General features: G+C 38.5%; 1 protein-coding gene across 13 annotated transcripts in view; it reads right to left on the bottom strand.

Moving 5' to 3' along the window:
* Reps2 (RALBP1 associated Eps domain containing 2) overlaps positions 1-21,714 on the bottom strand; it is a 270,779-nt gene that overhangs the window by 167,114 nt on the left and 81,951 nt on the right. For 9 of the 13 annotated variants that reach the window (XM_063242948.1, XM_063242951.1, XM_063242953.1 and 6 more), the window contains exons 3-5: positions 9,049-9,197; positions 6,642-6,768; positions 2,574-2,671 (exon numbers count right to left, since the gene is read on the bottom strand). In XM_063242948.1, the coding sequence (XP_063099018.1) occupies positions 2,574-2,671; positions 6,642-6,768; positions 9,049-9,197 (374 nt within the window). The remainder of the gene's footprint in view (positions 1-2,573; positions 2,672-6,641; positions 6,769-9,048; positions 9,198-21,714) is intronic. The other 4 variants (XM_063242949.1, XM_063242952.1, XM_063242957.1 and 1 more) reach the window with 1 other exon arrangement.

The following is a 21,714-nucleotide window of genomic DNA, read 5'->3' as shown; positions in this document are numbered from 1 at the left end:
TGCCCCAGTTTTTAACCTCAAAGTGCAATACAACTTCAATTCACATCACATACTATGTGTGTACTTTGTAATGGTTTGGTTACTAACAATATCCTCCAATGGCCTGTAACCTCCAGCACAGCAGGGACTGTTAGTGTGATACCTCATTTTTGTATCCTCAGCACCATATTCCTGACAGTTAACAGATGTCCACTGGGTGACTGAAGGGTTCAAGAGGCAGGTTTGGATCAGGTTTAGTAGTGTAGACCTGTAATCCTAGCACACGTAATGCTGGGCTGGGAAGATCAAGAGAAGATCAAGGCCAGTCTGAACTACATAGAAAGACCCTGTCTCAAAAATAAAAAGAAGAAACAGAAGGATGTATGACACGTGAGGGTGATCTGGCAGCAACATCTGTCATTTCACTGGCCCAGCAGGGTTGATTCAGCCAACTAGGTTGAAAGATTCATTATGAAGTAGAAAAGATCTTTATGCTGTATTTTCTCCTCAGTTCTTTTTGAATCTCTCAATCTAAATTTATGATGGAGTCATTTGAGTCCAGTCTGGAATTTTATCAAGGAAAACAAAATGTAAAATTGTTCTCCAGTGAGGCTAAGTGCATTTCCTCTTTCCCTCTCACCTCCATGTGTATGCCTCCCAAAGCTTCATACTTGGTAGAAGAGGTCAACCATCCTCTATAGAAGAGGAGTATTTCTTCAGTCAAGGGTATATGAGTAGCTGTGCTCCCCTGCTTAGAACCTCCAACAAGCTCTCAAGAAGTATGTTTGAAAGAAAGGGGGACCTAAACATTAGACAAGAAGTCATAGGACACCAATTCAAATGATACTCATGACCATCCCTTCCTGAGAGACTAGGTAAAACGGGTCCAGCAAGCCCATGCCACCACTGCAAGCTTAGGACTCACTGCCTATCTGAGCAGCATGCCCTTCAGAAGCCTGCACAGCCATGCCCTGGAGAGTTTGGGGATGAATAGCAGTCTCTCCAATATCTTCCTTAATGTAAACTTGCCTCCACAATAGGTGTGACTGTCGTGTATTTAAAAGCACATATTTTTCTACAAGATCTCTAAATGCAGCCAACTATTACATCTGGCACTCAGCTGAAGAAACAACTGTCTGCTCCAACTAGGAGGATAAAACTAAACTATAATGGCCTTAGGAGAGAACAGGGTCTTGATTCTCCAATGTGGTACTAATAAAGGACTTCTGAGAATGATTTCTGGGTAGGGAATGTAGCTCGGTGGTAGAGCATTTGCCTAGCATGCACAAGGGTTCTACCTCCAGCACCACAAAAAAAACCCCACTTTTTTACTACTCCCAGTGTTTATTTACACAGCAACTCTAGAACCTAGCCTTTTATACTATGGGACTCTGTGTCGGGCAAAGTATTTCAAAGTGAAGGTTTGGTACTTCAGCAGCCTGTACTCAAATTCTGGTCCTGCCACTTACTATTTATGAATAAAACTTGGGACTAATTTCTTGACTTCTGTCAGAACAGTCAACTTGTCCATACTAATAAAGACAGCAACAACTAGAGTTTATGGTTATAGAAAGGACTAAATATAAAAACATCACATACAGCTGAGTCATTATCTTTAAAAGTAAAAAAAAGCTCTTTGTACACAGAGAATGAGCTCAGAAGGTCAACTTCTGCACCATGTCTAACACGGTGTCCCTCCCACAACGAACTCGGTGAGCTCCAGGATATTCCTAGGACACTTTGCTTATTCTGTTCCAAACTAATAGCCCACTTCATTATGGGTGTGTCTGATACCACTCTTCTATTTGGAGTAGAACTGCCTGTGGATAAATGATCATTCTTCCTGAGTTATACAATTGAAATGCTATACAAACCACCCCACTTCCTCTTCAGTGTTAAAAAATAAACCTAATTTTGGGTAATTTTCCCTATACACACAGAGAGTTCTTTGACAATATAAGTTTCCCAGCACAGGATTCGGAGATATCATACGAGACAACAGCTGCAGATACAGAAAAAACTAAGAGCTCTTTATCCAAAGCAAAACATAGAAGGAAAGGAAACTGAAATTGTCTGAGCTACAGTGTGGGTGGGACAAACAGATATTACCTGTGCCTTTGCCATTACTTACAAGAAACTTTTACAAAATAACTATTCCCCAAATGACACTGTTCTAGGCACTAAGAGAAAATACAGAATTACTGCTGCTTTTCAAAAGCTTATTATGTTACTGAAGGTGCAAAGCAAATGGAAAACATTTGTAATACAGTGAATAAATAATAACAATAAGGCATGGGCTGCTTTAGAAAAAGTGAAGGAAGTGCATAATGATTCGGTAGATGAAGCTGGAAAGATACTTAATACACACCAAAGATCAAAAACCAGCATGGCTTATTCTTGAGACACTGAAAGGGGTAGAAGCAAACATAGTGGAAACAATTTAAGAAAACATACAAGCAAGAGAACAAGAAATGCAGTTATTTGTATAAAGAGGTAGTTTTACATCTTCCCTACAGTGAAAAAAAAGCTATGTCCCACAAATCCAAACTTTTCTCCACTTCCTCACACTGACACAGCCCCATGTAGTCACTTACCCGGATAAGGGAAGCCTGATGTCGAAGAGGTTTGGCTCCTGGACCCCCAGATGAGGATACCTCAGACTGAACAAGGGGCTGTCTACCTTCATACGGAGCTGAAATCACAGGAGAGAAACTTAGCATGTATATAAAGATTCACCTCAAAATTATTACTTCACACTCAAACTGATACACATTTGTATTTCAGGGAAGAATTGGCAAAGGAATTAGAGCATACGTTCATAGGGCCATCAATACAGAAAAACCCTGATATTTTTAGGCATAATCCAAAAACACCCAACGTATTTGTGATAAGGCAGGAAAACACAACAAGTTAAGAGTCACAATATAGTATGAGCGTGAAAACCTCAAATAGGATTTTAAAAAAATACAAAACAAGAATACCTAGAAATGTGCCATGTTGCAAATATTCAAATTCTGGTACAGTACAAGGTAAATGCTAATACACACCTGTTTAAATGCCTTCCTTTCATCATTCCACGCCCAAAGAAAACTAATACGCATTTTGAACACTAAGAATCAACATTATCATTTTTAAAAATAAATGGCACTGTCATCTTCATTCTACAGAATACAAAACCAAGTAGAGAAAAAGATAAAACAAATAAAGGTATTTTGTGTCTATTTCTCCTACTATTCAATAACCAAACTATGTTAAAACAATTGTTCTATATTTAAAAAGGAGATGTCTAAGCTAAACAAACGTACTATTTTGCTTCTTTTATTTATAGAACATTTAATGACCTTGCTAATATTGCAGGAAGACAGTTAAACATAACCAGGTAGTATTTGGTTCCAACGGAAAAGAGGAATTATCGCCTAAGCCAAAACCATTTCTCTTCTCTGTGGATGAACAACTCGAGTTCTGGAAAGTATAAAAATACATAAAATGCTTTCTTTCTGTAACTGACTTATAAATAAAATTAGGTGGAAAGGAATGCAGTCTGTTATGCTACCAGGTTTAGCATGGTTTGATATTTCTAAAATAAAATATAAGAATAACAGCATATCAAAAAAACCCACTCAGGCTCACATCTGCTTTTGTTTCTTAGAAATGCTATCTGCAATTATTTCTTAGCAATGTTATAGCACATTAAAATACAAGAGCATACATTAAAATATCAAAATGACTGCCTGGAAAATCATTAAGTGGGTTTTCAGAAACTGCTAGGAATGAATTCACACATAAAAACTGCAGAAGAAACATAGATAGAAAGCACATAATCCAAATCTTAAAAAACTAGGTCTCTGCTGGTAGGCAGGGATTGTCTTCTGACAAGCAGAATTTTAAAAATAACTCCATGTTGATGGAACATCGAATTAAACCCTTCTACTCTAGTCTTCTAGAAGGCTTTAAACTAAATAAACTACAGCCTTATTAGGATCCTCATGATCATGCGCTCTCCCTGAGAAGTAAAGCCCATGAATCCCATATGCCTCTGCTTCCCATAAGAGGCAGAGACCTTCTACTGCTCAGGGGAGACACACTGTAGAGCAGGCTGCCATCTGGCCTTAAGCTCAAATCATACACCTCCGAAGACCTTCCCTTGGAGAGACAGATGTATTGCATCAGTGAGTCTTGGATGAAGCTCAGCTACATGCAAGGTCATTTTGAAAAGGCAGATTTTCTTCTGTGTGGGAAACCTAGCCCAGCCAACTTGCCTGTGACTGGAAAGGTGAGCATCAGAAGTCCATCTAGCTACACATTTAAGACATATGCTTCAGTTAGCTGGATGAGCAACAAAGCTGATACTCAGGCCATCATTGGTCTGACTTCTGGCTCATTCCTCCCCTGGATGGGAACTCAGGAGGTAAAAAGCAGGTATTACTTATTACCTCAACTCTATTTTCTCCCCCAATAAAACTCAAAAATATGCAACTCAATGCAAACCAAATAATTCTTCATTATCCTCACAGGAAGCTTAACAAAGAACTACAAGTACAATCTTTCTCCAAGGAAAGAAATATTTTTAAAACTCCTTAAAATCTCATCACTCTGAAGCTCAGGATCAAGTTAGAACCCTTTGATAGTTTCTTATATACCCACCCTAAGACCCAGTAATTCTCCTCCTAAATGCCAGGGAAATGACAGCATATGTCACAAAAAGACTCATGTGTAGAGGTTCAGAATATCTTTATTCATAATAGCCAAACACTGGAAACAACACAAACATCCATCAAGAGAATAATAAGCAAACTGGTACACTCATGCAATAGATTCACCTGAATAATAAAATAGAAAGAACTACCAATACAACAATATGGATGAATTTGAACCATTATACTGAGGGAAAGACAGTAGACACATATAAGTACAGTCATTCTGTATGAACTACTATTTGTATGAACTTCTAGAAGAGCCAAAACTAAGCAATACTAAAAATGATCTAAACAGTGCACTGGGACTAGGGAGTGAGTGAAGCGGTACATCTCTGACATAATAGAAATGTTCTATTTTTTATTTCAGTGGTGGTTTCATAAGCATATTCCTTTATTAAAATCAAAATTGAAAATATAAAATATGTGCATTTTATCATGCATAAATTTTACTCCACCTTTTAAAAAGCATAAAAAGGAGTGAAGCTGTGTAAAGCCTTAGCATAGGTTGCTAACAGTCTAGGAAGATGGGGGCAATCAGTTGGCACTGGGAGGACGGGAGCCCAATTTGGATAGAATGAGGGGATGGGGCAGGAAATAAGAATACAAGTATTTCGTAGGAATATCAAATAGAACTTTGTGATAGACTCAGTATAAAAAAAGATTCACCTATGAATTAAAGATCAATTTACAAGCCCAAATAAGAATACAAATTGAAAAAAGACCCACTTGTATCAAACAGGAAATCAGGCAAGGGAAACTAGAAGAGGAAAATGAAGAATTCTCAGCCTTGTTCCAAATGCCAATGCTAATAGAATATTGAAGTTTCAAGTGTGATTTTTTTGGTGCTATCCATTAACAACATTATCTTGTATTTGCACAGGATTCAATTTCCAAAGAGATTTTATACTCATTCTGACTGAATCCTCATAACATCTCTATAGGACACTGTAACTCTACAAGAGAAGACACTATGGTACAGAGAGTTAAATAACATGCCTAAAGTCATGCATCTAGTCACAGAAGCCTTCTGTGACCTTCTGTTTCCAATACAAGGACCCTTCTACCATGCCACATCCACTTCTCTCTGCAAGATTACAGTCTTTCCTAGTTCTTTTGGGCATACATTTTTATTTCTGTGACCCTCTAGATGTCACCACTTTTTTCAATGCAACAAAAGCCTGCAGAAACTGGGTAATGTTCAGCCATAATCCACAAAATAAAAATGGGGATTATAGCACACCCAATTTAGACTACCCTAAATTAGTTAAAGTAGGAAGCCTAATCCCAGAAGGACAAGATACTGCAGTAAATCTATGTAGCTTTAAACATTGCAGTATGGGTAGCCAACTTTGCAAGTCATCCTTGGAACCAGCTAACATTTTTTTTACCACTAACACAGCCATTAGAGCATAAATGTAAACAAGCAGGCAACCCCACAACTGTATGTGCTACATGCTTCTCAGAAGAATGCAACCCCTAGCATTTCCTTCATACTTACTCCAAAACACAAGGGCTCAATATTTTCATTTATACAGCCAATATTTAAAGGCTGGATCAACTCTTTTCCTTTTGCATACTTACATTTTAAGGGAATTTCATAAAAGCAGTTACTGTATAAACATATTTAATATGTTTGCAGAAAGAAATAACAATCCCAGAAATGCAAACCTTTAACATGCTATGTCTCTGTTTAGTGAGATCTAAATATGAAAGATTAAACCATCTAAACAGTTGTTCACAGGTCTAAAGATTATCTAGTTTCTAGGCTAGGAGACAACACATTATACTTAGATTTAATGCTTTTAAAAAAACCCTTGCTTAAGAATACAAAATTAAATTCAATCATGTTTTCAAAGACAAAAGTAATTTAATCAAGAAATTAAGTAGCTGGTGTGTTGCTGCCTGGTAGATTAAGGAGTCTCTAAGACACTATCTGGGACAGGTGGCTCCCAGGTCACCTCTTACCTGGATGCATCTGTTCTGTACCGCTCCGCAGTTTGCTGTAGCCATGGTTCAAGGGCACCCTCTGGTAATGAGGCGGGGAAGAAGGAGGGGAGGCGAGGGGTGACTTCGTGGGAGACTGTGTTTCCTGCTTCAAAGAACCAAAGCAGAGTTCAGAGGTGACCACTTGAGAATCCTAGCATTATAAACTGCAGTTAGGAGGCATAATGCAACTCTAAGACTGGTGACCCAGGTGATTTAACAAATGGGAAAAAATGTTGCCTTAAAAATGCAGTAGGGCTAAAAGGCAGCATCTGAGGATTCAAAAGTCTCCCAGAGAATAAAGGCTCACCAATGCTGAGTTATCTAAATTATCAAAACCAGCCTGAAATGCTTTCACTTATTACAATAATATTTCCTTCAGAAAGTAAAAGACACTGATCACACAAAATTACCTTTATACCCCCAATATATCCCCAATTCGTTGGGGATAAATTCAATTTGAATTTATTAATAAAGACTCCTATTTCCTGTATATATACTATCAAGTCTTCCAGAAAATGTGAGAGTAATAATTTTTATTTTAAATATGTAATGCTAAGTACTCCTGGAGTTTACTATGGTAAATTAAAATGTCCACTTTTTATTTTGTTTTGTTTTGTTTTACACTGCAAATCAATACCTTATGAGTAAACAACTCCACTAGTCTGTTCCTAAGTACTAAGATGGAGTCTTCACAAGCTCCAACTTGTTTCCCAACTCAAATATGAACCTGATAGTAGCACCCCAGGCAAGGTAAGCAACCTGATTTGCTCCTGGGTTTCCTCCTCCCTCTTGAACATTACCAATATAGTGGTAACTCTGACATAATAAGGAAATAGTATTTTTATAACACAGAAACTATACTGGCTTATTTAGTCTGAAGAGAAATAGGCAACCTAATACAGTGATCAAATACTCTTCTTCAAGAAAAAGAAATTGTATTTGCTTTGAAGTGTGTGTCCACACCATAAAATGGGTAGGCCAAATAAAAACATAGCTCCGAGTAAAAAGATAGATCCTTAGTCACACAGTTGGGAACTGGAACTTGAAATTTTTCCAGGGCATCCAACACTATGGGGCAGTGGCTCTTCATTCCTCCATAAATGCTGATGGAAAAACATGCCAAAGAATACTGACTAGAAATCCCTATACTCCCTGCTTCATTTTTCCAGTACTGGGACTTCAACAATCCCACACCTCTGTTTCTTTGAGACAGAATCTTACTAAATCTCTATTGCTCACAGTGCTGAGATTATAGGCATGTCCCACTATACCAAACTATCTCCTACCCTTTTAATATATTCCTGAAGAACTAGTTTAAAATGTGCCCAAATAAAGCAAATAACCGTACAATTGCAATACTGTTAATAATAGTACAACAAATGCAATTGTTTAACAAGATATACTAAACACCCTTCAACTATAAAACTTTTGCAGCAATATCTCAAACATTCACTATCATCAGGATAAGCCATACAAGTTAGTTTTCCAATATAATCCATTAATATTCATTGCATTTTAAAACATTTTGATTCAAACCTTTCTAAAATATAACAAACTCCTTTATTTTATAGAAAACACTATGTCAAACATAATTTGACTTCTCTGTATGACTCAGTCTCTATTATCAAAATATGAGCTATACACAGATATCCTCAGAGTCTACCAATGCAAAGACTATTGTTTTAGCTTTTCTTGATAAGACTTTTTTTGGGGGGTATCATACTTTTGTCTTTACCAATCACCATCTGACTACTGCAATTAGTGGCCTAATTTTAAAAGCCCATTCACCTTATTCTGATTCCAAACCTATTAAATAAGTAAAAGCAGCATTTCCCAAGATGGCACTTTTTAAATGTCCCCAAGAAAGGATTACCTGGTGAAATGAGTTTAGTAAGCCCTTACCTCCAGGTTTCTTTACTGTAAGATTTCTCAGAGCCTGTACTGTATGTACCACTGTGCACAATGAATTTCCAAGACTTAAGTCTTTTCCAAGATTTAGTCTTTTCCTCCAAGAATGAGACATGAAGCTACATTATCCTCACATATTTAACTAGAGAAACCTTTGTAACTCCTGGGAGTTATACTTCAAAGAACCTATTTAGAAAACCACTAACCTAGAGAAATAAAACACGTGTATTGAATCAGTAGTCTTATTTTAGATGCAATTCTCTTAAGTAGGCTCTAAAGAGCCCATTAGTGGCTCATGGCAATTCCTAAGCATTAAGCTCTTTTTCTTGCTACAAGGAAACTTTACTGGCTCACTTCCAACTCTGTAATTGTGTTCCAGATGGTGAGATTTGCTGGAAGCTCAAAGACAGATAAGAGGCCCTGTTACATGAAGTTTCACAGTCAGAATCAAATGAACATGTCTAATCGGATTGTTTACCTGTTTTTCCTCGTCGTCCATTCTCTTGAAGGAATTTTTTTCTGTGGTTAAGTATGGAATCGGAACCTTACTTCCATGCAGTTCAGCTGAATTCCCAAATCTCACCTCACTATCATTCTTTGACATCATAAAGCGAGGCAGAGGCAATTCTTTGGGAACAGAATCAGAGAAACTCAAGTGAGACTTTATTTAAAAGCTGTAAAAAGGGGGAACTCAATGGCTAAAGATGAATCCTTTTTTGAGAAAAAAATCCAGAGCACTAAATAGAAATTCAGTTTTGACTTAGGCACATTAAGGACTCCTATAACAATGTCATGATGGAAAAATGATATGGTTTAACCAACGTGTTCTGACTTAATGTATCTCAATGCTGCTGAATCATTGTAAAACAAGTTCAAGTTTGGGACTGACCTCCCACTTCATCCCTCAGTACAGTGCTTATAAAAATGATGTGACATTGTATAACTACAATAATAAATGACAACTTTACCAGGTAACACTTAAAAGAATGCTTAATTATACAAAACAACAGTAAGAAATCATGCAGTTAATCCTCACAACAACTCTGTAAGATAAAAGTATCATCATGAACTCCCTTTTGAGATGCAGAAACTGACATGAAGGAGCTAAATAATATTCCCAAGATCACACAGGTCATCTGTGGGTGAACCATGGTTTGAGTCCAGGCAAGTTGGTCCTTACCTGGACCCTACATTAAGATCCCTCATTCTTAGTACAAATTTACTGGTTAGAACAGTTTCCAACTCAATGTAATTTTTCAAGGAATTTTCACACTCAATCTCCAGTTGTCTTTTGATAACATATTAGGAAAATGATACCAAGTCAGAACAATCAATCTAACAGTTAGCCAGATTCTAATGTCAAAATCATTGTCCATTCACAATGCGACAAAGACCTGAAATGTAACAATCTGGTATATTTACTTGTCTTTCAAACTTCTGAAAAAACTTCTGAAAATGGAAATGACACTTTGGCACACTTCTAGCTCTCAGTACAGCACATCACACACAGTCGCGCTACAGGAAGATCCACGAAAATGGGGATAATATTATGGATTGCACATAATGACTTGCATCTGCACTCATTGTTCAAGATAATACTCTTCAGTGTGCCTTTGCACTTCTATCAGCTCTCAAGTCCAAAACACAGCTGCACTTTCAATGATCAATGTTGTGCTAAAGCCAGAAAACATCTTAGCAACAGCAAGCACTCCAGCTCCCCAAGTAAAGGAGGCCCCTCCTTCTCTAATAACCACACCGTGTTTATTTTTAGTTTGCTAAGTTCATGTTTGATTCAAAGAAGCAGGCAAGATGACAAATCTCTGTGTGATCAATCAACCAAGGGCCCAAGAGACATAAACAAAGGAACCTATCTGGAAAATTAAATCAAGACTCTCCTGTAAGAGAGCATGGCTGCCATTTTTAATGTTTTAATTTTTCCCAATATTGGGCACTTCTCCAGCATTCAAAACAGGAATGGATTTCAAAAGCAAAAAGGCAAGAGAGAAGAAACTCCAGAGTCTTACTGAATCAAGTATAAGCCCATCCTATATTTCTGTTCTCAAAAAAGTATTTGTTTCAGCCCAGTCTGCAAAAAAGATCTAAAAAGATGGAACAAGATCACATAAAATACTTTTTACCCTGGTCTGTCCATGACTCTACTTCCAAGTATGTCTTGAAGGGAAAATCAACAGACAGTCAGCATTTATTTATAAATTCCCTGATCAGTATTTTTCTGGCATTCAAAAGATCACTTGTGGGAACAATGGAACATAACATGTTGTTATGGTTTGTGTCTAGATGCTCCCCTAAAGCCTCATGTGGTCATAGGGGAGTGGGATTTTCAGAGGCAGCTGAATCTAGAGTGTGAGACTGATGCACAGTACAATGCTGGGATTAAGGGTGCTGTAATTAAAACTGGGTGATTGCTGGATCAGTCCATTGATTGGATAAGTACCACGCTAATCCCAGAAGTCTGGATAAAGGGGAAAAGAAAAAGCTCTCATTGCTTGTGCTATCTTCCACTGCCATGAAGTGTTGCCCCTCTGCCATGTTGCCACCCTGCCTTGGAGCCAGCCAATTATAAACTGAAACCTCCACAAACTGTGAGATAAATAAACCTTTCCTCCTTTAATGTTAGGCATCAGGTATCTTGTCTCAGCAATGAGAGAAAAGTAACTAACACCTATAGTATGAAAAATACCAATAGTTATATCAGGACTATACATAGGACTCCCGGATACTCTTTAGGACAGTGTCACTTCAAACATTCTCTCACTCTGGCATTTCTTCAGAAATGTTTGTCTAGGAAACCAACATTCTAGCCTAGATGGCCACCAACAGCAAAAGGCAAAATTTTTATAGCTGAACTTTTTCTTACACTTTCTTCAGTTACATGGTGGTGGTGGTGTTGCTGCCGCTGCTATTGTTATTATTCTTCACTCTTTATTGCTTTATTTTGAGAGAGGATCTCATTAAGTAACCTAGGCTGACCTCCAAAAAGCCATAGAAACTACTGAAACAGTATTCACTGCTGCAAAGTTCTTTCAACTCTTCTCAGGGTGGTTATTTTAAGATAATCGGCTTCCTTTATAATCATGTGTCTTTGTATGCATTTAAAGCATTAGTCTGGCCCGGGGTGTAGCTCAGTGGTACAGTGTGTGCTAAGCGTGTTCAAGGCCCTGAATTTAGGATCTAAAAAGACTAAGCTCAGGAAGTGAGGCAGCAGAATTAGCCCTAATGGTATTGATTCTTACATTACAGAAGACTTTCTCAGTTTCAGCACTATTCACATTTCAGACTGGATCATTTGTTGTTGCTAGAAGAGGATGTCCTGTCACATACAGGGACATTTGGCAGCATTTCTGGCCTTTAACCATGGGATGCCTATGACACCCTCTCCTCATTTGTGACAACTAAAAATGTCTCCATATACTACCACTTGTCTCCTGAAGGTACAAAATCACTTGGATTAAAAAGGTTGTTTTACAGGTAAGTGAGGAGCTTTGGGAGTTAAATGATTTGCCTGAGGATCTCCTTGGTGACAGACTTATAACTACAGTGGTGGTTTATCCTCTGTGTAGTTTCACAGAACAGTAAATCCTCACCCACAAAAATGAAAAGGACCAGAATAAAGCTGCCAGCATTTTATTTGCCAAGAGTTTTATCCTAAACTATATTCCATTATCAATTTTATTAAAAGATGCTCAACAAGAGAAAAAATCAGTTTTTTAAATTTCATACATGAGTTTTATAAATAACTCATTCTTTTGTACTAATTTTGTATACTTCCATTGCAGATTGTGCCAGACTGCCACCAAACCGTTTTGGGAATACAGCCCTAGAGACTACCTGAACCACACCATTGCCCTAGTAGGGCTCATGGCCGCCCAAAGGGATTACTGAAAAGAAAACAAGGGATCTTTCACCTTGGATAAGAGTAAAAAATCACATTTGTTTTCTACCCTAATTGAAATTAAACATTCCTTTCAGTTATGATTACAAATAACAAACCACTTATGGCAGTGATGGTGAACCTTTTAGAGCTTCCAATGACAATAAACTGCCCACTGTGGCACACGTGCCATAGGTTCACTCCCACTCATCAGCAGTTATCTGTAACATTATAACTCAACTAATCAGGTATTTTCACATCACACTGCAGCTGTAGATATCTTGATGTGCTGTTTATGTTCATTCATTACTACTCTGAAAGTATGGTAGTTTCAATCACTGTTAGGTCTTTTATTTAATGTATTAATAAAGAAGCATGTATGTTGCTATAGTGTAATTTCTTTTGACTATCTTGGTGGTTATTTTAAGATAACTGGCTTCCTTTATAATCATGTGGCTTTGTATGCATTTGAAACATTATTCTGGGCTGGGGTGTACCTCAGCGGTACAGTGTATGCTAAGCATGTCCAAGGCCCTGAATTTGATCCTTAGAACACCCTCCCCAAAAGAAAAAAAATATTCAGAGAAGGTACCCATAGTCTTCATCAAAAGGATTCATAGCACACAGAATGTTAGGAAGTATACTCTATATCCTACCTATCCTAAGTCCTCACATATACTTCAGTCCAGTCCCCAGAAAGAAAGGCAGCAGCAGTTCCCAGGGCAAGTATTTCTCAAATGCTTCCCTCATCAGGAATTCTGTTTGGTCCTCAAATTTCACCCCATTTCCTTCTACTCTCCAAGTAAGCTATTTTACCCATTTGTTTAACCAACTACAGTAAGGCTACAAAGTTGCTAATTGCCAACATTTAAGGAAGCATTCACTCTCAGAGCTATGTTAGTGCACAGTTGACACTTGCACAACCTTGAGAGTAAGTATCTCCATAACTAATACACCCTGGGTGCCAGTGTAACCAAATACATACTTTTAGTTTAAGCAAAATTGTTGAAAATGTATGACATGGCTTTCACGAGAAGTCTTAATCTCAGCTCCATTAAAGAATCAGCTAAAGATCTCTTAAAAATCGTAATTAAATGAGAACTTCTGGAGGTGGGCCTAGGCACTTGTATTTTTATTTTGTATTTAAAGCTCCCCACGTCATTTTCAAGGACAGACAAGGTTGGGAACCAGGGCCTAAGGAAGATGGCAGGCAGAGCAGAAGTACTTAGGCATGGGCAAAAGGCCCTCGGGGAGTTCAGGCACTCTGAATGCCAACGCTTGTAGCCTAACTAGTGATGGGTGATTGAAATATCCTCACTATGCATCAACATTCAGCTCTTGACTCATTTATCCAACAAATATGAACTGAACACCTACAACACCTTACAAGGTAAGAGCTGTTAAATCCTCTTTCCTTCCCCTTAGGCAAGTTTAGTGAGGAAGAGCGACACAATATTAGTAAAACCTGCAGTAGAATAGTTATGAAGTCTATAAGGAAATAGATGCTAAGAAAGCACTATCCTGCAGGAGAATCATCCAACAGGCCCACCCACGTGTGACTTAGCTCCCTAAGAATATGTATTTCTGTTGTGACTATTTACTCTGGACTAGTCATTTTATATCTCTAAAAGGCTAGATACTAACTTGTAGAAAATTGCTGGCAGGGCTGGAGAGTTAGCTCAGTGGTTTAAGCGCCTGCTTGGCAAATACAAGGTTATGAGTCTGATCCCCAGTACCAGAAAAAAAGAAAACTGCTGGCAAACAGTAACTCTTGCTGATAGCAATACAGATGAATGGTATCTTAGAAAACAGTAAAATGGCCAGGTTGCATTATTATTGCCCTGCAAGGCATTAATCAGTTATATGTAATTTAGTAATCCCATTGTTACTGGCCTCTTAGGTTCCCATGTTCTGGTTTATCTGCTCACTGCTGACCAAATCAAAGGAAGCATTTTGTGCAAATTAAAACATCACTGAGATTTCATCTCACCCCAGAAAGAATGGCTGCCATCAAGAAATCAACTGATAACAAATGTTGGCGAGGCTACAGGGAAAAAGGAACACTGCTCCACTGCTGGTGGGAGTGCAGACTGGTGCAACCCGTGGAAATAAGTATGGAGATTCCTCAAAAAACTAGGATTGGAAGTTCCATTCAATCTAGCTATTCCCCTCCTGAGTATCTTCCCAGAAAAAATGAAAAGGTCATGCCACAGTGATATATGCATACCGATGTTCATAGCAGCAATCTGTGATAGCTAAATCTTGGAAACAACCAAAATGCCCATCAATCGCAGAGTGGATGAAAAAATGTGGTATTTTTATACAATGAAATACTACTCAGCTATAAAAAAGAATGATCTTGAGGCCTTTATAGGTAAATGAAGGCAACTTGAGAATATCCTCATTAGTGAAATAAACATGACTCACAGTAAATATCACATTGTCTCTCTAGTGTAAAAAATAATAAAAACTGACAGAGTAATGGGATCCAAAAAGTATAATAATATTGCAAAAGTGAAAGGGAAGGAAATCTTTCTAAAGGATATAAAAGTATGTATAGTGTGTAATATAAATGATCATATTACTAAATTTCTGTTAGATCATTGAACAAAAGGGTTTGCACTGTCAATATCTGAGTGTCTAGACATTTTTTATGCTCTGATTTTGTAACTTTAACAACTATTTTTAAGATGACAATATGTAATGTATCAACTAGTGATTTCATGATGTTATTTTTTAATTCTGTATTATTCTACCTTTTCTCTCTATTTTTTTCTACCTTTTCTCTATTTTGTTGATTTTTAATTTTCTTTTCTTTCTTTAAATAAAATTAAAAACTTTTTAAAAAAATCTAAAGTACAAAGTCGTGAGTTTGATCCCCATTACCCCCCCCAAAGTCCAAAGTAATCTTTTTTTGGTGGGGGGGGTATCAGGGGTCAAACTCACAACCTAGCACTTGCCAGGCAGGCACTTATGCCATTGAGCTAAATCCTCAGCCCCAAAGTAATCTTAAAGAGATTATTTTCAAATTGAATTAGGTCTGAAAACATGTATGACATTAAGCAGCTCTATGCAAAATATAATTGTAGTTAAAGCAATTATGTCAACACTGATACTTGTTATATGGTATACCTGATCAATTCTTATTATAAGGGAAATACATAATTCATAACCTGAACTTTAACTTTGTCTTCAGAGGAACTGTATAAGGAAATTAACCAAATTTTTATATCTGACTGATGGCATGGATGTCCACTAAGGTAAATCAAGACATATAGAAGATTTCAGCATTTTAACATGATTTGGAAGTTATCTCTCTGTCCTACTGTATTAGGTTCTCCAATTGGATGTATGTGCATAAATATTTTTGTACAGTTGTGTACTATTAAAAAACAAAGGACGCATTTTGGTAAAAAGGACAAAAGATTTATTCAAAGCTATCTCTGAGGAGATGGAAGGGCCCATTTTCCTCGAATCACCACCTCACTGTGTACAGGTTACTGGGGTCTTTTATTTCAAGGCACAGTATTGAGAGGAAATCCAGTGGGACAGTAGACAGGTCCAGGCTTGTACCATTCCTTCCTGGACCCAGAGCTCTCCCTCTCATGTGTAAGGGAATAGCATTGGGTTTGACCTCCTGGTGCCAGTGTCTGCACACCCTGTCTATTCATCTGGCTGAGGAGAGATGGCAGTAGCCTTGTATGCCCTAGGCTTGAAGAAATTTAGAGAAGCCACTAGTCTCTAAAAGAAAAAAATCTAACTTTCAAAGTTTCAATTTGCTGTGACAGTTACTCAGTTCCACATCTTTTCTTTCCATGACCTTAAAAACTTCTGGATCTATACTTTCTAGAACCAGCTTAGCATATGCTGGTTGTATCACTGATAAATTCATTTGACAGGATCTACTTTAGGTTGGATGATGGGGACAGTCCCTTTTATGGTTTGTATCTAAAATGCACCCCCCAAAAACATGTGCTCATAAGAGGGGCTTTTGGGAGGAGGCTGAACTATGTGTGTGTGATCCTGGATTAGTCCACTGATGGGTTTGTAACTGGGTGTGATGTTGGAAGGTAAAGCCTGCTGGGAAGAGGAGGGTCACTGTGGGCGTGGCCTGGAAGGGGGGAGACATATAGATACAGACTTATAAATACATCCTTCCTACTCCCTTGACCCCTCTCTGCCCTGCCATAAGCGCTTTCTCCTCTGCTGTGCCATCCTGCCTTGTAGCCAGAGGACTACTCTGAAACTACTACAAACTGTGAGCTATAATAAGTCTTTCTTCCTTTTACTTTGGGGGTCAGGTACTTTGTCCAGTAACAAGAAAGTACTTAAGGCAGTCTCTGAATTAAGAAGAATGATTTGACAGCCTAATGAAGCAGAAAGGAAGGATAACCCTTGGAAAGTAAGACCACAAAATGACATGAGTATACATCCTGGATCAGAAAAGAGATTGCTCAGAAATGTCTAAATGACCACAGACTAAGCGACAAACTGCAAACAAGGGAGTGAAGTCTCAGATGAAAATCGAGCATTGACAGAAACTAGATTTTTGTTTTGTTTTGTTGAGACAGGGTCTTGCTCTGTAGTTTAGGCTGACCTTGAACTCTCAACAATCCTCCTGCCTCAGCCTCCCAAGTGCTAGGATTACAAGTATATGCCACCATGCCCAATGACAAAGACTAGATTATGCAAGACCTTACAGATCACTGCAGGGATTTTGAATTTTTTTACTATGTACAACAAGTAAAGTAGTGGAGGATTTTAAGAGGAAGGATGAAATGATATGACACCTATTTTAAAACACTGGTCTTCCTTGCCAGGTGTTGTAGCATCCCAGCACATAGGAGAGTGAGGCAGAAGGATCATCTCAAAGTCAAGGCCAGCCTGGACTACATAGTGAGTTCAAGGACATCCTGAGCCACATAGTGAGATCTTGTCACAACCAATATATATATATATATATATATATATATATATATATATATATATATAATTTCCAAAGTGGAAAGAGTGAATAGAGAAAGGAGGCAAAGCTATCATGCTACCCAGGTATGTACGGTGGAAGATAAACTAGTGGAGCAGGGACAAAGAGGTGGAGGCAACAGATAATAAAAGTAGAGTCACACTGCCCGGACTGAGATAGGAGATTAGGGTGTGGCAAAAGCTGGCCAGAGAAGTTGGCATGACCTGTTAACTTCAAGATCCCTGACACATGCACAGAACCATTTCCAAAGTCCTGTACATGGACTTCTCATAAGAACTGGAACAGGTTTCCAATAGGGTGGTGTAGACCTGGCCTCAGCCCGAGCCATGGGATCCAACCACCACATCTCAGGACCCCCATGTAGAAGTTCTTGTGGGTTTTCTCAAGATTTAGATAGCATAATAGGACACAGATGCATGAAGACTTTGCCATGGTAGCTTTCCACAATAGCCCTCGCTGTGTCTCCCAGGTACAGTGTGCCCTTTTTCCTCTTTGCTCTCTTCCTCTCTTCTTCTATTTAACCAGTTCAAACTCACTCTGCAGAGCCAGTTTCTCTCCTACTCTTAAACTTTGCCACTACTTTTTGCTCACTATGGTCAATGTTTTGTTCAAGACACGAAGAACCTGGAATCTAACTTCAGGAGAGGCGAGAAACCCTAAAATCGGTAACACTTAGTTGCTGAGCCACTTTTTAGAAGCAAGCTACCTGATAACAGAATTGTTGGTGCACTGGCCTGGGGAATGCGGGAGAAGGAAAGGTCCAGGATGACTCCTAGGTTTGCAGCACGAACATTTGGAGACAGTGGTGGTGTTAACTAAAATGGAAACTACTAAGGGACACTGGTTGGCATACATATCCGCATAGGTAAGGATGTCCATCCACGACTCCCTGACTGTGACTCCCTGGGGGTGATGAGGCTTCTATAACTTTTTGGATTAAGTTCTTACAAAGAAATTTTTGGCCTTCAAGGTTTATGTCATCAAACATTAGGCTAATGGACTGCAAGCAGTAAACTGGAAAATAATAAGTGGCAGCTCAAATTTTGGCCCAATCTTGCCCTCCTTCTTACTCAAAATACACTGACTGAAAATAAGCTGTTTTGTTTTTCTGAAACAGGGTCTCTCTGTGTAGTTCAGGTTGGCCTTGAACTCACTATGTAGCCCAGGCTGGTAGTGATCCTTCTGTCTCAGCCTCCCAAATGCTGGGTGTACATGTCCATATTCTACAAATAACTTTTATTTAATCTTTAAATGAAGGAAGGTAATTCAGAATTAACTCTGGGTACACTTAAACCCCCACAGGTAAAAGACAACATGAGTGTTTATAAACTACAAACAAGAATGCCTTATAATTTGTGAGAAGGCATTCATCCTTTACATTAGTGATTACTTTGACAATCCTTCTCCCAGCCTCTAGGAAACTAAACTGTAGATCTGGGCACAAATCAGGTAAAAGGCTTAAATCCAATATGAAACAAAAGCATCAGAAGTTTATTCTTGTATTCAATAAAGCAGCTCAAACTTTCCCAGAAGATAATGTTGGAATATACTACAATAAGGATTAATGACCATTTACAATGAAATAAGATCTGCCAATGCCTATGATAAATCCAAGTTCAATGATGCACCTTTCAACCATCAAAGCAACTGCTGTGTTGTAGCAACAATCACCAAGTCACCCAAAGAAACAATGCTCCAATAAGAGATCTACTTCATTTATTGAGGTGAAAAGCTGTCAACTACATTCCCTCTTAAGTAAGGCAGAATATTATTAAAGTAGTATATGTGGCTTTGCCAATTCTTTTTGAAAATGAACTGATGCATAAAGATATCAAGAAATGGTCTAGAATAGTATTCATTTAACTGTTTTAATATCTCTGGGAGAGACAAAGCACATTTTTCTTTTTTGTTTTGTTTTGTATAGGGGGGTAAGGGCTACTGAAAATTGAACCCAGAGTCTTTGTACTGAGCTACATCTCTAGCCCTTTGATTTTTTGAGACAAAGTCTCACTAAATCTCTAAATTGCGGGGCCAGGAATTTAGCTCAGTGCCTCAAGTGCTTGCCTGGTTAAGCATGAGGTCATGAGTTTAATCCCTGGTACCAAAAAAAAATCACTAAATCGTGTAGGCTGGACTTGAACTTGTGATCTTTCTGCCTCAGCCTCCCAGAATTCTGGAATTATAGGCATGTGCCACTATGCCTGGCACACTTTTCTTTTTATTTAAGAATATTTTTCATTTTTGCTATTATAAACTATTCCTAATTGGGGGAAATTAATTATTGCTACAAATACATAAGATGATAGATATGCTAATTAACTGGATTGTAGTAATCATTTCATAATGTATAAGTGTTTCCAAACATGATGCTACATACCTTACATATATATGATTTTATCTGTAAATTATACTCAATAAACATAAATTTTTAAGAAACATAGATGGCACAACAAATATCCCCCCAAAACAAAACAGAACCAAAAAAAACCTATTTTAGGACTGGGGATGTAGCTCAGTGGTAGAGCACTGGCCTAGCATGCACAAGGCCCTGGGTTCAATTCTCAGTCACACACACACACACACACACAAAGAAAGTAAGAAAAAATGGAAAAAATAAACCTGTCTCAAAGAACCAAATTCTGTTAAGACATGTCATTTGAGTCTAATTTCTTCCCATTTGGAAAATATCCCATGAGTATAAAATCAGTATTCTACTAAGAGCAAAAAGGGGGGGAAAAAGAGAAGCTATTCTGTACAGCAATGAAGCTCTACTAACCCTATATCCTTAGGCAAGTAACTCAACCTCCCTAAATTCAATGACCACATCTGTAAGACAGGGACTTCAGCAGTAGAGGCTTGCAGTGCTCAGCCACAACCAGTTCCACTCTCCTTGTAGGCACAGGAGAAAACTGTGTTCCCACATACTGTTCTGCAGGGAGGCAGATCCCTGTGATGAGTGCTTACCAATGCACCAGGAGCAGCAGCGACATGAGTCATGCCCTGGCCACATAACTGAACTGCAAGGGTGAGGAACTTTCCTTGTCATGATAAGTGTGGGAGCAGGTATTGTATTGGAGGTGCCATAAAGGAAAGCAGTCAGAACCACAGAATCACCACTAGGAGGGCAGCTGCCCTGGAGGGTCCACCCAGCCCACTGCAAAATGAGAAGTGAGCATCTATTTATGGCACTGAGACTGGTGGCAGCAACACTGCAGCTTGTCCTAAACAATGCAAACTTACACAAGCGCTACACCTAACTTGGGGGCAGGGGTCCTGGGAGGGTTCAATGAGACAGTGCCAGGCCACTCTAGGCCCTTGACAAAAGCTGGTTACGACAATCTTCTTGGGATATTTGGATCGCGCCACAGGATCTCTATGCACTAACCACAAATTCTAAACCTATGTAGATGACTACCAGAATCTTCACAGGACAGGAGTGAAGAGCTAAGTAATTTCTACCTCCAAATGAGGAAAATAAAAAATTATGACATAGAGGACCTCAGTGCATTACTACAGTCATCATCTTCCTCATACGTGTGTATGGTGTGTGTGCGTGTGGGTGTGTGTGGTACTGGGGGCTGAACATCGGCCTTTGCACTGACCTATATCCCCAGCTCTTTTTTTTTTCACAAAGAGCTTTGCTAAGTCTTTTTTTTTTCACAAAGAGCTTGCTAATTTAGATTGCCAAGTAAGCCTGGACAGTTGAACTTGAGGTTCTCTTGCCTCAGTCTCACAAAGTGCTGGAATTACATTCCCCACCATACCTAGCTCATATAGATTTTTAAAACTCCTACTGAGGCAGCATAGATAATTTAATAGTTAGCTTCACACTGTTTAAGTTGTGGAAACCATGCAAGCACACAGTGCACTGGAGACAGAGATGGCACAATAATGAAGTATTCTATCAGAACTCTGAGAAGATGATTCATTCTGCCAAAATGTTGGGAGCCCCAGAGTATGTAATCATCCTTGGAATAGAGCTTCAGGAATTGGGAATTAAAGGATGAGCATATCTGATATGACTGACAGGACTGTCAGAGAGAGAAAAGGAACAGTTCCACTCCAACTCCTATGACTCCACAACTAATCCAGTAGGAACCTCAAGTGGAAAATTAAACTGGATGTTATTATCTTGCCATGGGCTCTAGAATTCCTTCCCCAATCTCATTCTGCTAAACAAAATCCATTTCAACTACAAGTCAGTTAAGAAGAAACCAATCTCATGTCACTCTCTGAATTTTTTCTCCATATCAAAAAACAAATAAAAA

The sequence above is a fragment of the Cavia porcellus genome, unplaced genomic scaffold (genome assembly GCF_034190915.1).
Source record: "Cavia porcellus strain 051 isolate PalLab524CR breed Dunkin Hartley unplaced genomic scaffold, mCavPor4.1 scaffold_33, whole genome shotgun sequence".
Taxonomy (NCBI): domain Eukaryota; kingdom Metazoa; phylum Chordata; class Mammalia; order Rodentia; family Caviidae; genus Cavia; species Cavia porcellus.
This window is presented reverse-complemented; position numbering and strand designations above follow the sequence as displayed.